Genomic DNA, 15,317 nt, shown 5'->3' with positions numbered 1-15,317 from the left:
ACAATTTATATGGTGCACCTATCGTGTGCGTCTCCTCCAAACAATTTATATAACACCAAATTCAGGGATTCATACCCTCAGAACAAAGTTTAGAAGTGTTACTTACCTCAAATCGTGTAATTCTTTATTCTGTTATGCCTTTGCCTCGCGAATTGGCCTCTGAACACCTCGAATCTAGTCACAATTAATTTGATTCAGTCAACACAAATTTGTAACGATCCGACTTGTCATTTTAAGAATTTATGCCATGTTCAGTGACTTAAGGTCTCGAGCAACTTTGTAATAAGTATTATGACCCGCGGGTGTGATCGAGTTTGATTTTCGGAAGATTCGGAATTTAATTAACAGAACAATTCTTATTTAAGAAGATTAAAAGAAAAGAGCTAACCGGGGAGTTGACTTTTTCGAAATCCAATTCTGAAAATTTAAATACCTACATTATGTCATTTATGACTTATGTGCAAAATTGGAAGTCATTCCGGATTGATTTGATATGTTTCGGCGCAAAACATAGAAGTTGGGAGATTCGCAAACTCATAATTCGATTCGAGACGCGATTCGTAATTTTGATGTTGTTTGACGAGATTTGAAGCCTCCACTAAGTTCGTATTGTATTTTGGGACGTGTTGGTATATTTGGTTGGAGTCCCGAGGGGATTTGGTATATTTTTGGATCATTGGTTGAGAGATTAGTAAAGTTAAGAAATTTGGGAGTTTGACCATGGTCAATATCGGGTCAAGACGACCTCATTTCAGTATTTTGAGTACGCGAGCAGCCCCGTAGCGTATTTTATGATTGAAATTCATATATAGTTTTGTGTTCGGGAGGTTCCGGATGAGTTTTAGGAGTGCTGAGGCAAAAAGGAAAGTGCGGACCTCAGGAGAATTTCGCGGACCGCACAATTTTGGTGCGGACCGTGCTCCAGTCCGCAGTGGAGTTCGCGGACCGCACAATTTTGTGTGCGGCCGCGCTCAAGAACTCTCAGATTCGCTGGTCCAATTTCGGAAGCTCGTATCTTTTGATTTACAAGGAATTTTGAAATGATTTAAAAATAAAAGTTGTAACCCTTCGTGTCTAGTTTCCAGAAAGATAAAGAAATCATAATTCGTACATCTGTAAAGAAAGTTGTGGCCAATTTACTGAAGCCTGGAAGAGGAGGAGGCTGTGAAGTGCGGCCGCACCATTTTTGTGCGACCGCAAGAGCTGGGGATGTGCGGCCGCGCTATTTTTGTGCGGACCACACATTGGAAGTTTAGAGGATGTACTATATATCCAAGGTTTAGGTTATTATTTCATTTTTGGACTTTGGGAGCTCGGTTTGAGACGCTTTTTTGTGGGTTTTTCAAGAAATTCATCGGGATAAGTGATTCTAACTCGGATTTGGTTATTTTACATGAATATGTCACTGATTTCATCGTTTAATTAGTACTTTGAGATGAAAATTTGGAAAAAATTGTAGAAACTTCATAAACCACAAATTTAAGATTTGGAGGTCGATTTGTTATTGGAATTCGATAAAATTGGTATGGTTGAACTCTTATCGGAATGGGTGTTCGAATTTCGTAAACATTTTGTCAGATTCCGAGAAGCGGGCCCCGCGTTGACTTTTGTTGACTTTTTGGAATAAATTTTTAAGTCGACGTATTATTATCCGGAATTGTTTCCGATGAATTTTAATGAAGTTATACAATTAATTTGGATAGATTTGAGCGGTCTAGAGGTCAATTCAAGCAATAAGGTAATTTTTGAATATCAGCATAACTCCAAAAAGGTAAATGTCTTGCTTAACCTCGAGTGGGGAAAATATCCCTTAGGCATTGAGTATTATGTGCAAATTATGTAATTGAAAATCATGTACGGTAGGTGACGAGTACGTACTTGATTTATATGTGCAAATTTCGTTGATTTAAAATCCTTAGACGCCCTTAGGTATTAAGTTGAAAATTATTGGCACTTATTAAATCCTCTATTTGTCATGCCTAGATCCTTGTTTGTTGAAATTGTTTTTATATGATGATTTGGTGTGATTGCCACCTTGAATTTATGTGAAATATTATTTTGTTGAGTTGTTCACTCCCGGATATTTTTGTTAAGATTTTTGTGCACATTATGGACGAGTCATGGACTCTTTATTGTGGAAAATGATGTATTGTTGATTTATATGGCAAGTTGAAATATTTGAGTACTCGATGTGCAATTTGTGATATGTTATAATATTTGAGCACTTGATGTGCAGTTGTTGAAAGCATATTTACTTTGGGACTACGGAACGGTATTCCGGGAGATCATCATGTCCTGCATATTTACTTTGGGACTGCGGAACGGTATTCCGGAAAATCCCCATGTCCTACATATTTACTTTGGGACTACGGAACGGTATTCCGAGAGATCCCCCTGCCTTGCATATTTACTTTGGGACTACAAAACGATATTCCGAGAGATCCCCCTGTCTTGCATACTTACTTTTGGGACTACTAGGCGGTACCTCGGGAGATCCCCCATGTCTTGCATACTTACTTTTGGGACTACGAGGCGGTACCTCGGGAGTGCCCCTTTGTTGATATTTTTCTATGGATGCACTTGCCTTTGGTTATTTTGTTTTTCCGTGATATGTAAATTGTTGTGTTCTTCCGTGATGTATTATTTGATTTTATTATGTGTTTTATATTCCTTGTTGTATTGTGTTGGCTTTGGCTCTTTGTACAAGACTCTACAGATTTGTGTTTATGGTTTTTACTGGTTTTCGAGAATTGGGTTGTTTCGAATAAAAGAAATTGCTATTATGTTTTAATTTAATAAATTTTACATCCAAATTAGTAGTCATTAGATGCTTCATTTTAATTGAAATGTTATTTTCTTCACCCAAATGATTTCTAAAATAAATTCATTCATTTGTTGATTTCTTACTTGATTTAAGAATTTTAACCTTACTTTAGTGAAAATAAATTGATCCTGCGGATCTTATATACATTGATATTTTGACACGTGAGTTGTCCGTGTGATGGTAATAGAAATATGGCCACGAGGTGCCGTGAAAAAATATGAAAGTGGGCTGAGACCCGTAATTTAATGATTGTGAAATGAGGTGTCACATGGTGACTTTTACTTGAAAATATATTTATTGGAAAGTATTATATCCTGAAGATTATTATTTGAAAAACATATAGGCGGAAGAATTTATATTTGAAGGACTTGAATAATTGGTTGTACTTGTGTTCCTTATTCGTCTGAGCAATAATTATGATGTTCTTGATGCATTGTTATTATTTCACCGGTTGATTTTGTTGTTATCATTGCTAGTTATTTTCCAGTATTATTTTCTATACTATATTGCACAGGTTATTAGAGTAGTGAGTGTCTTGACTATACCTCGTCTCTACTCCACTGAGGTTAGTCTTGATACTTACTAGGTACCGACCGTGGTGTACTCATACTACACTTCTGTACATTTTTGTGCAGAGTCAGGTATTGGAGATATCAGACTTGAGCAGAGTTAAAGCGGAACCGTAAGGATTCAAGGTAGAGTTGCTTGGTCGTCGCAGTCCCTTGGATCTTTTCATTTCATTGTACTGTTAATTTTTAATCAAACTATATTGTATATTCGGTCCTCGTGATCATTTTATGTATTCAGTTAGAGTTCGTGACTAAGTACTGCCAGTCTTGGGAGGTTGTATATTCATATTTATTCCGCTATTAGTTTTGGTTACTTATTTAATTAAAAAAAATGGCTTCAAAATGTAATAGAAATCGGCTTACATAGTCTTAGAGACTAGGTGCCATCACGACGCATGTGGTGGGATTTTGGGTCGTGACAAAATTATTGGACTTAATTCCATATGAAAATACTAATTTTTCAACAAAATCCGAAATTTAACTCAAAATCGCCAGTGGAGCCCACATCTCGGAACCAGACAAAATTCACAAAATATGAACGCCCATTCAACCACGAGTCCAACCATACCAAATTTACCAATTTCCGACATCAACTCGACCTCCAAATCTTAAATTCTTATTTTGAAATCCTTAGGTCCAAATTCCTTATTTACACCTCAAAAACACGTAATCTACTCGGATTTTGCGATGATAATTCAATATTATGGAGTAGAAATGATCACTAGTGACTTACCTCAAGTTTTTCCGTGAATTCCCTCTGAAAATCGCCCCAAAACCGTGCTTGAAAGCCCAAAAATGACAAAACTCGGAACCCCTTCGAAATGTATACTGCCAGGGGTTTCGCATCTGCGGTATTTTAACCGCTTCTGCGGACATGCTTCTGCGAAGAAACTGTCCACTTTTGCGACGAGTCCAAACTCCCCCCCATTTCCTCTTCTGCGGTAAATCAATCGCATTTGCGACCTCGCAGGTGTGGCAAAAGTCTTCGCACCTGCGCAACATGCCCTGCCCTTCACTCCTAGATGCTTCTGCGATGGTCCTTGCGCACCTGCGATCAAAGCTTTGCAGGTGCGGTTACACCTGAAGCAAAATTTTTAGATTTTCCCAAGTCCAAATTTTCGATCCATTAACCATACGAAATTCACCCGAGGCCCCCCGGGACCTTAACAAAATACATCAACAAGTCCTAAAACATCACACGAACTTAGTCGAGGCTTCAAATCACATCAAACAATGCTAAAACCACGAATCATACCCCAATTCAAGCTTAATGAAACTAAGAATTTTCAACTTCTAAATTCAATGCCGGAATCTATCAAATCAAGTCCGATTAACCTCAAATTTTGCACACAAGTCATAAGCGACAGAACGGACCTTGAAAATTTTCAGAACTGGATTCCGACCCCGATATCAAAATGTCAACTCCCTGGTCAAACTTCCAAACTTAAATTTCCATTTTAGTCATTTCAAACCTATTTCAACTACGGACTTCCAAATAACTTTTCGGACACGCTCCTAAGTCCAAAATTACTATACGGAGCTATTGGAATCATCAAAATTATATTCCGGGATCGTTTACACATAAATCAATATCCGGACGACTATTTCAACTTAAGCTTTAAACCTTGGAACTAAGTGTTCTAATTCATTTCAAAACCTCACCGGACTCGAACCAATTACCCCGGCAAGTCATATAATAACTGTAAAGCACAAATTGTGTAGTAAATGGGGGAACAAGGATGTAATACTCAAAACGATCGGCCGGGTCGTTACACATTTTGTCTTTTTAATTATAATATTCGAATAAACTTGCCGGATCATTACTCTAGTAGTTTCGATACGTAGATCTCCAGTACTCTCGGTTGTTCTTTTTGCTTTGCTTGTTCTATACTCTCTTTTTTTAATTTATATAATGTAATTTGACTCGGTATGGAGTTCAAGAGAAAAGAGAGAGACTTTTAAAATTTATGGTCATAAAAGCTTAAGGGGTAATAGTTTTGTGGGGCCATGACATTATAATAAGAAAAGTGTGTCATCTAAATTGAAACAGATGGAGTAGTATATTTGGCCACGCTGAAAAAATTGGCTTATTTTAAGAAAAACAGTTTGTGGTTGGCTAATCAATTTAAAAAATACTTTTGAGCAACAATTTGTGTTTGACCAAACTTTCTAAAAAATGCTTTTAAGTATCAAATTACGAATAAGGACATGAAGATATGTACTTGATAGTTAATATTATATAAGTAGATAAATAATCACAAATGTTTATTAGTAAAAACAATAATTAAATTTTGTATGTTATTTAAGTAAAATATAAAAATAACATTGAAAAGTGCTTTATTCTTTCAAGACCATTTAGATATATCAAAATATCATTCAATAAATATGAAAGTACACCATAAAATTCATTATATATTTATTTAATAGTTTAATCTAAGTAAGATTATTATGGTATATACAATATTTTGTTAAGGATATTTTTGGTAGGAAGAATATTCAAAACTGCTTTTACTTCTGGGGAGAAGCTATTTTTTTTTCTACTTCTCAAAATTGCTTCGGCTTCTCCGTAAAAATATTTTTTTCACAGCAAAAAGCTCGGTCAAACACCTCAAGTTAAGAAAAAAGTACTTTTTTGAGAAAAACATTTTTGGCTTTGAAAGGATCTTGGTCAAATAGGCTATTATTATTGTTTTTCTTTAGTGCTTCTTTTTTATATGGCTTCTTCCTTGATGTATTTCTTTTCAAGTACATTGCGACTATGCTTTCTTTGCGTCGAGGGTCTCTCGAAAAAAGCCTGTCTACCCATTTTTGTGAGATTACACTGGAATTATTATTGTTGTTATTTTTATTGAATAAGGATTAATACAGTCAACCCCGATTGGTATAATATTGCGGCATATGTGCTGTTGTATCAAACTAAGTTTACGCGTACTTTAACTATTTCTTCAAATATCTGCTCAAATCTTTTGAACGTCTAGAAAAAGAGAGTCGTAAGAATTCAAAATATATGCATACATATTGTAAATACATATTGTTTTTCTGAAAAATAGTATAGTTGAATTTATACGTGGTTTCTAAACAAGTAAATTAATTTGATCCTGAAATAATAAAATAATTAAGGAAATGCACAATACTTAGCCTTGAAATGAAGATAAAATCACGAAGAATAATGATTCGGGTACAGAGCTTCCAGGTACAACAATGATGGAAACAAAGAACAAGAAAGTAAAATTATATAAATCTTTTTATTGATTATAGCGTAGGTTTGTCAAGAAAGTCCTCTCTTTTACAATGATAAGTGAGGTCACTATTTATAGTTGCACTTAGGGAACAAGGTCCTAGAATCATGCCCTTCCTTAATGTAAATTCTGAGGGCCATTGAAAAGGGTGTAACGGTGAGCATAAATTCTATGTAACGGGTAGCACACTAAATGCTATGGAATATTCTCCATTAAATGCTACTGGACTCTCCTCATTCGACTTACATCATGTTCTTCAACCTTTCTCCAATTATCTTCAAGTGAAAAAATCTTTTTCTTCTTCCATATAATGTCTTCTTCCTCAAAGAATACAAGTTCTTCAAAGAAAAAGAACAAATCCGAGGACCCTGCTCTTCCAACAGTGAGCATCATCATCCCTAGAAATCCTGTTATAACAAAAGACTTCGAAGAGAAATTTTCTTCTGCTAGCTCTCGTACATGGGCCGTCAGTAGGTAACCTTCTTTCATCTGTCCTTCTAGCATTCCTATTGTGAAGGAAGATTATCGCTGCCAGGATCGAACCATTTTCGCTCCCAATATGATGGAGCGGGTAACCCTACCCAAGGAGGGTTTTACATACTTTTACACATATCCCTTTACTTTGGGTGTGTTTTCCTTGAGTGGAGAACTTGAATCCGTTATTGCGGAGTTCTGCCTCCGATACCAGGTGTGTTTGGCACAAGTAAGTCCTTATGTGTAGAGGGCGGTTGCTTGCCTGTGGCGTTTGTGCCAAGTGATGGGAGAGGAGTTAACCTTAGCTCATGAGATGAATCTTTATTCCCCCAAGATCTTCCGCGGGGGAATGATAAATTTCAGCAAGCGCGGTCACCATGCTCTACTATCTAGCATGGATGACGACAACGACCGTGGATGGATGGAGCGGTTCGTTGTTGTTGCCACCAGCGATATCATTTTGGCAACGACTTCATCCTTTCTGAAATCATGGAACCGCACTCGTAAGCTCATTTTTTAATATTCCCTTTGCAAAAAATTTCTTCATACTTGCACTGATCCTTCACCTTTTGCCTGTTTCAGCAACTCGATGGTTTCACCTAGGGTTGAAGGCTTGGCCCGGTAGGTCCAGAAAATCTTGGACGTTACTACGCCTGAGACCTGTACATGGAAAGAACTGGCCCTTAAATACAGGTGGAAGGCCAAAAACCATGGTAACTCAAACTTGCCTCGTTTTTTCTTTTCACGCTAATAAATCGATTGACTTATTCTCCTTTTTTCTTGAAATCAGGTCTACATGCGGGCTTGGTTGCCATCCCCGAGGAGGACATTTTAGCCGATCCTGCTGATACAGCGAGGCTGCTTCATGAGTCACTTACTCGAACAAGTGTCTCCGGGCCTGCTTCAAGCACACGTGTTTCTTCACGGAGTCCCCGGTCGGAGAACAGTAAACCAAAAAGAAAGCATTCCTCTGCGGTCGGAGGAAAAAATAAGAGGTCAAAGAGTGATGCCCCGAATTGTCTGGAAGTCGTGGTGACGAGCCCTCCGCCTGGGCCGTCCATTAATACCGTGATGATTGACGAAGATGTAGAAGCTAGCGAGGAATAGGATTCTCTACATAAAAGACGATGACATTCCTGAAATCAACAGATCGCTCAATCCGTTGAGTTAGTTACACCAGTTGAGAACGATGTCTCGGCGCTCTGGGGGGAGTATGAAATGGTGGAAAATGCCAACTCCCTCTTCCGTTTCCCAGTCACCGCGCTATGTGGAGAGTATGAAATGGTGAAATGGTGGAGAAATATTGGTAAAATATAAAGGCTCTCTCGGGAGAGTGCTTGTTGATCAATACCATGCACAACGCCGCAACGGTACATTCGTTACTTCCTTTGTTATTTCTTTTGCTTTTGCCTGAAAATATCCTAAGTTTGCCTTTCTTGCTTTGTAGGCCAACTTTATTTCTTCTGAGGACCTTCAAAGGTTGATTCGTGAAAAGGAAGAACGTACCTTCACAACATTTGGCCGAGCGGGAGCAAACTGCCACTCGTCTCTCAGAATTGGAGACCAAAGCTGCTGAGGCTGTTGTATTGGAGACTCGTTTGCAGCAAAGCGAGCAAGAAGTGGTAACCCTTAGCCAAGAGATTGGCCTGCTAAGGGTTAGATTTGACAAAGCCAGGGCCAAATGGGTTGAAGTCCATAATGTTCTTGCTGCAACCGACCACGAGGTTGCCTCTGCTGAAAGATTAACTAACTTAAAGGCAGTCTTGAACTCCAAAATTGAAGAACTTGCTGCTGTGGGGGAGAAACATGCCCGGTTGGAGGAGAAGTATAGAAAAACTATCGAGCACAATAGGCTCTTTAGTTCAATTGTCTGTGACCTTGATTTTAGCCTCAGATACGCTAGATCTGTCCGGGAAAGCCTTTCTACCGAGGTAACCCAACTCAAAGAAGAACTTAAGCGTCGAGCAGCTTCCCTCGTTGTTGAGAAAAATTACATTATGTACAATATGAGGAGAAAACCCTTGGAAGAGGCCAAAGTTAGTATCATTCACTTTGATGCTGAAATTGCTAAGGCCCGTGAGCTCTAGTTAGCCGCTAAAAATGGTCTCTTGGCAGAGCCTGCTGCTTTCGGTTCTTCCAGTTCCGGTTCCAAAACTTTGGGAACTGAAGAGGAAGCAGAAGGCAAAGATGCTGAAGGCCAAACTGGCGAGGGAAAAAATGTTGAGCCATCGGCAGATCCATCTACTTCCCCTGGAGGCGCAGACACTTTTCTTCCTCCGAGTTTCGGAGATGCAACAGTTTAGCTTTTCTTTTCCTTTTCCAATTCTTGTATTTGTGCCATTTTGGCATGTTATTGTAAATAATAACATCTTTTTTGCTCAAGTATTATTTGAGTCTGTCTTTCGTTTGAACATTTATGCAAGTTTCAATCTTTGCATTCTCTTCTTTTTGAGTTTTGTGCAAGTTTTACTGTTTGCGTCTTATTATGTGAAGCCTTGGATGTATTTTTCCTGAAAGCATTTTGATTCTGGGCATAAATTCTTCTGAAATCAACCTTTTTACGTGAGGGTTTTCATAAGAGAGGGTCCTCTTATGTTTACGGTGCTCTTGAAGAGGACGTCTCATGTTCATTACGTCATAAGCATTTGAAGTACTTGTTTAACTTTCAAATGATAAAATCAATTCATCGATAAGACAAGAAACAAGATGGAAAATAAAAGGACTTTAATTTATCTTTTCATTTTTAAAAAGTACATAAGCATTTGTTATGTTAAAGAGAAATTTCCATTTCTTGTGGCTAATTTGTACAACTTATTTCTACGGGGCTAGCCGCGCAGTCTCTGGTCTCGATGACACAACTATGTTCCCGGTTTTCGTGCTCCGATTTATATGGTAATCATTGTTGTTTCATTCTCATATCATCCCCCCCCAGTGTTCAAATGCGAAGAATGCGAATTGAAAAACTAGGAATCTTGCACCTTCGAGGATCCCACTAATGAATTGCTAGGCAATCCTCCACTTGGTAGCAAACTTCGCTTCCCCTTATGAATTTATGCTATCGGGAAAAGGACTATCTAACAATTCTCTAAGGGTTTGCCCTTGTGAACAGTCGGGTAATCTTTGCTTTATAGCAAACTTATTTTCCCGGTGGGAATTTTGCTATAGAGCCAAAGATTATCTAACTGCCCCTGAGTGGCTCTTCGCTTGTGTGCCTTGCTATTAAAGGTCTTATTGCTGCTGTTGAAGCTTTCTTCGTAGTAATCTTTCCATGGCTTCCTCGTTAAAAACCTTGCCAGAAAAACCCAATTGGGAAAAAAACTGGACGAAGGAAAAAAGAGCGTAACGCATACTTCCAGTACACACGATGTGTGTCAGCAATAATACCTCTTGAGGTGTTCCACATTCTAATTGCTCGGCAACTTTTCTCCATTTTGATTCTGTAACTCGTATGAACCTTTCCCGGTAATAGCCGAGATTCGATAGGGGCCTTTCCAGGTCGAGCCTAACTTCCCTGCGTTGAGTTCCCAGGTATTTTAGGTTACTTTTCTTAAAACCAATTATCCCACTTTAAAGTAATGAAGGTTGGCTGTTCGATTGTAATATCTTTCCATTCTCTGCTTTTGTGCCACCATCCTTAGATGTGCCAAGTCCCTGCGCTCATTGAATAACTCTAAGTTGACCAGCATCGCTTCATTATTTGCTTCTTCGCTTGCCTGGAAATACCTTAAGGTAGGCTCCCCTATTTCCACCGGAATCAAGGCTTCAGCTCCGTACACATGGGAAAAGGGAGTTTCCCCCGTGCTCGACTTGGCCATCGTTCGATATGCCCATAAGACTTCGGGTAGTTCCTCAGGCCATTTACCTTTAGGTGCTTCAACCTTTTCTTGAGGTTTTGTATGATCACTATTTTTGTTGACTCCGCTTGACTATTTGCGCTCGGATGATAGGGTGAAGATCTGATCCTCTTTATTTTCAAATCATCGAGGAACTTTTTTTTATCTTTGCACCGATAAATTGCGGCCCATTGTCGCATGCTATCTATTTTGGTATTCCAAACCTGCAGGTTATGTTTTCCCACAAGAAAACCACCACTTCACGTTCGCTGATATTCTGATAAGGATGTACTTTCACCCAATTAGAAAAATAATCAGTTAAAATCAATAGAAATCTTACCTTACCGGGGACAGGCGGCAGCGGTCCGATGATGTCCATCCCCCACTTCATGAACGGCCACAGAGACAAGACTCAATGTAGTGGTTCCGCCGATTGATGTACTAGCGGTGTGTAGCGTTGGAATTTATCGCATTTTTGTACGAAAGCTTTGGCGTCTTGTTCCATGCGAGGCCAATAGTATCCGACCCTTACCAGTTTTAACACTAAGTAATCTATGCCCGAATGGTTTCCGCATATCCCTTCATGGACCTCCAGCATAACATAATTTACTTCGGATGCTCCCAAACATCGAACCAGCGGGCCTTGGAAAGATTTTCTGTACAATTGTCCTACTTTAAAGCTATATCGTGCTGCTTTGACACGCAACACCTGAGACGCCTTGGAATCTTCGAGCAATTTCCCGAGCTCTAGATAATCGATGATCTCATTCCTCCAGTCCCAGACAAAATTAGTAGAATTTACCTCGTAATAGCAATCTGCATCCAAGACTAAGTGCATCAGTTTTACTATCATCTCGGATTCTGATCCCTTCATTTTTGTTGACTAGCTGAGGTTGGCCAGTGCATCCGCTTTTATGTTTTCTTCCCTCGGGATGTGAGTAATCGACCACTCCCGAAATCGAGCCAGTAGAGCCTGGACCTTCAACACGTATTGTTTCATGCGCTCTTCTTTGGTTTCAAAGATCCCGTAGACCTGAAACTAAATTATTTCCAGCATATTCACTAGTAAGACACAAGGCATTGTAGCGATTATGAGTAGCAAACTACAATGTATTGATTATGTTTCCTTTCGTATGATTTAAATTTATCTTTTTGAATATTTAATCTTCTATAGACTTTATTCTTGAGTCCCAGTCCCATCTTGGTTAATATCTTTCTACTCGTGTGATTTATATGTTCTTTATATTAATTTGTTTAATTTCTTTTACGTTGTTGTAGAGTAGTTGATGGATCTATACTCTAGCTATCTTTCATATTTTATTAATTCATCACCCTTTAAAATGTAAAAATGTCTAGAGAGTTTTGTTAAGTCCTATAAAAGTATGTATGTTATTACATTCTACTTCTACTAGTAACTTTTACTTGAGATTTAAAAAAAATACCGAAAATTAACCGAACCGTACTGATACCGAAGAAAAACCGATATAATTGGGACGGTTTCGAAAAGTCTAATTTTGGTTATACATAATAGAATAATCGAAAAATTATTATTGTACAAATTTTACAAAATAACCGGCTGAATCGAACCATTGACACCCCTAATGACTGCCGCTTTAGTTGCTAGATGCAGCAATCCCGGACTAAAATCGACCAAAAAGTTAGCCAAGACTTGTGACTTAATCGTAGTCCTTGGTTTATATTCTTTGTCGAATTCACTCATTTCGACGGCCCATTTGGCCAGCCTACCCGAGAGTTCGGGTTTGTGAAGGATATTCCGCAGGGGAAAAGTGGTCACCGCAGCTATCGGGTGACATTAGAAGTAGGACCTCATCTTCCAAGCGGCGACTACGAGAGCTAAGGCCAGTTTCTCCAAGTGTGGGTATCGAGTTTCTGTTCCCGTTAAAATTTTACTAACGTAAAAAATGGGAGATTGCGTACCTTCATCCTCTCGGACTAAAACTACACTTACCGCTACTTCCAAGAGTGTGAGGTATAACAACAGTATTTCACCTTCCTTCGGTTTCGAAACTAATGAAGGGCTTGACAAATACCATTTTAAATCTCTCAATGCCTGTTGGCACTCTAGGATCCATTCGAAGTTGTTTTTCTTTTTGAGCAGTGCAAAGAAACAGTGGCATTTCTATGATGACCGAGAAATGAATCTGCTCAAAGTGGCCAATCTTACCATGAGTCTTTGGACTTCTTTCACGCTTGACAACTGATCCGGAATGTCTTCAATGACCTTGATCTTATCGGGGTTTACCTCGATCCCCCTTTGTGATACCAGAATTCCTAGGAACTTATCAGAGCTTACCCCGAACGCGCACTTCTCGGGGTTGAGCTTCATGTTATGCTTCCTTAGGATGTCAAAAGTTTCTTGCAGATGCTTACGGTGATCACCTGCATTCAAAGACTTAACGAGCATATCGTCTATATACACTTCCATATTTTTTCCTATTTGTTTTTCAAACATTTTGTTTACGAGCCATTGATAAGTGGCTCCGGCGTTTTTCAACCCGAAGGGCATCACATTATAGCAATATGTACCGAAATTCGTAATAAATGAAGTGTTTTCCTAATCCTCTGAGTTCATTTTAATTTGGTTATACCCGAAATAAGCATCGAGGAAACTCATTAACTCGTGCCCGGCCGTAGCATTAATCATTTGATCGATGTTTGGCAGTGGGAATGAGTCTTTCGGGCATACCCTATTCAAATCTATATAATCTACACACATGCAAAATTTATTGTTCTTCTTAGGAACTACTACTACATTAGCTAGCTAGTCTAGATACTTTACCTCTCGGATTGAACCGATATCGAGTAAGCGGGTTACTTCTTCTTTGACGAATTTGTTCCTGGCCTCCGCAATAGGGCATTTATTTTGTCTTCCCGGAGGGATGTTGGGATCCAAGCTTAGCTTATGTACGTCCACCTCAATTGGGATACCTGTCATGTCCGTATGTGACCAAACAAATCAACCGACATTAAATTTAAGAAGTTCAATAAAGCAGGACCTGAGCTCGGGGTGTAGTCCTGTCCCCAAGTGGAATTTCCTTTCTAAGAACTTTTCAAACAATGAAACTTGCTCGAGCTCTTCCGTTGTGTATTTTGTTACATTCGTCTCTTCTGGTACCTAGAAATACCTTGGCACCTAATAAGATTCTAACGCCTCTACCCCTGGGCTAACTTCATCCGATTCTGGAGTGGGCACCGGTTCCTGTAGTTGCTATGCCGTGTGTTACTTCCCTTTGCTACTAGAAATCAAAATTGCATTTATCTCTTTTGCTGCCGGTTGATCACCCCTCATCTTTTTAATTCCCTCGGGCGATGGAAATTTCAGCAGCCGATGATACGTTGACGGTATAACTCTCATCTATTGTAACCATGGTCTTCCCAGAATAATATTATATCCCATGTCATCATCTACCACTTCAAAAAGAGTCATTTTCATTACCCCATCGGCGTTCGTGGGCAACAAAATTTCTCCTCAGGTTATCACACTCGCAAGGTTGAATCAGGCGAGGAGTTTTGTGGCCGGAATGTTGCTTCCGGTGAGTTTAGCTTGCTTCAATACTCTCCATTTTATAATGTTGGCTGAACTTCCTGGATCCACTAGAACACGTTTGATTTTAAAGTCAAGCACATTTAAAGAAATTACCAATGCATCATTGTGCGGTAGCAATAATCTATTTGCGTCTTCCTCCATGAAAGTGATGTCGTCTTCAGCAACTTCCCGAAGTCTCTTGCTATGGGTTATTGATACCTTCCTCTTTTTTGCTAACGAGAAGGTGACCCCGTTAATTTCATTCTCCCCAAAAATCATGTTGATCGTCTGTCGAGGAGGATCTTCTCCTGCCTTCGAGGGTTCTGCTTTATCGCGGTTGCGACCGTAGTTGTTCTTGGCCTGATCACTTAAGAATTCTCTGAGATGCCCATTCTTCAACAGTGTTTCCACTTCTTCCCGGAGATGCCGGCAGTCCCCAGTTCGGTGTCCATTCGTCCCGTGGTATTCACAGCATAAGTTGGGATCCCTTTGGCTGGGATCGGATCTCATCGATTTTGGGAACCATGCTTCTTTGATATTTCTCATGGCTGACACCAACTCTACTACACTAACGTTAAAATTGTATTCTTACAGCTCGGGGTAGGAAGGATCCCGCGTACCATCCGCTTTTTTGTCCTGCAGTGATCTATTATTCTGACTGCGATCAGTCCTTCTGTCGATAGTGAACCTGTATGCTGACTGGAAGCCTTTCCCGCGGCCTTCGGTCTGTTTGTAGGGCAAAAACAGGCCCCTAGAAGATTGCCAGTTGTTCTTATCGGACCCTTACCGCATCAACAACATGTTCCTCTTCAGCATCATCGGGGGTTTCTT

General features: G+C 39.4%; 1 protein-coding gene across 1 annotated transcript; it reads right to left on the bottom strand.

Moving 5' to 3' along the window:
* Window positions 1-14,456: 14,456 nt before the first annotated feature.
* On the bottom strand, window positions 14,457-15,032 carry LOC142171668 (uncharacterized). The gene has a single exon (XM_075235355.1). The coding sequence runs from the start codon at window positions 15,030-15,032 to the stop codon at window positions 14,457-14,459; it is 576 nt and encodes a 191-aa protein (XP_075091456.1).
* Window positions 15,033-15,317: the final 285 nt, after the last annotated feature.

This window comes from Nicotiana tabacum, chromosome 17 (assembly GCF_000715075.1).
Source record: "Nicotiana tabacum cultivar K326 chromosome 17, ASM71507v2, whole genome shotgun sequence".
NCBI classification, from domain to species: Eukaryota; Viridiplantae; Streptophyta; class Magnoliopsida; order Solanales; family Solanaceae; genus Nicotiana; species Nicotiana tabacum.
Note: the sequence above shows the minus strand (reverse complement) of the source record. Positions and strands in the feature narration are given on the sequence as shown.

Excerpts from the sequence above, each read along its gene's own strand:
- LOC142171668 (XM_075235355.1), bottom strand. The coding sequence starts at position 15,032 with ATGAGAAATATCAAAGAAGCATGGTTCCCAAAATCGATGAGATCCGAT.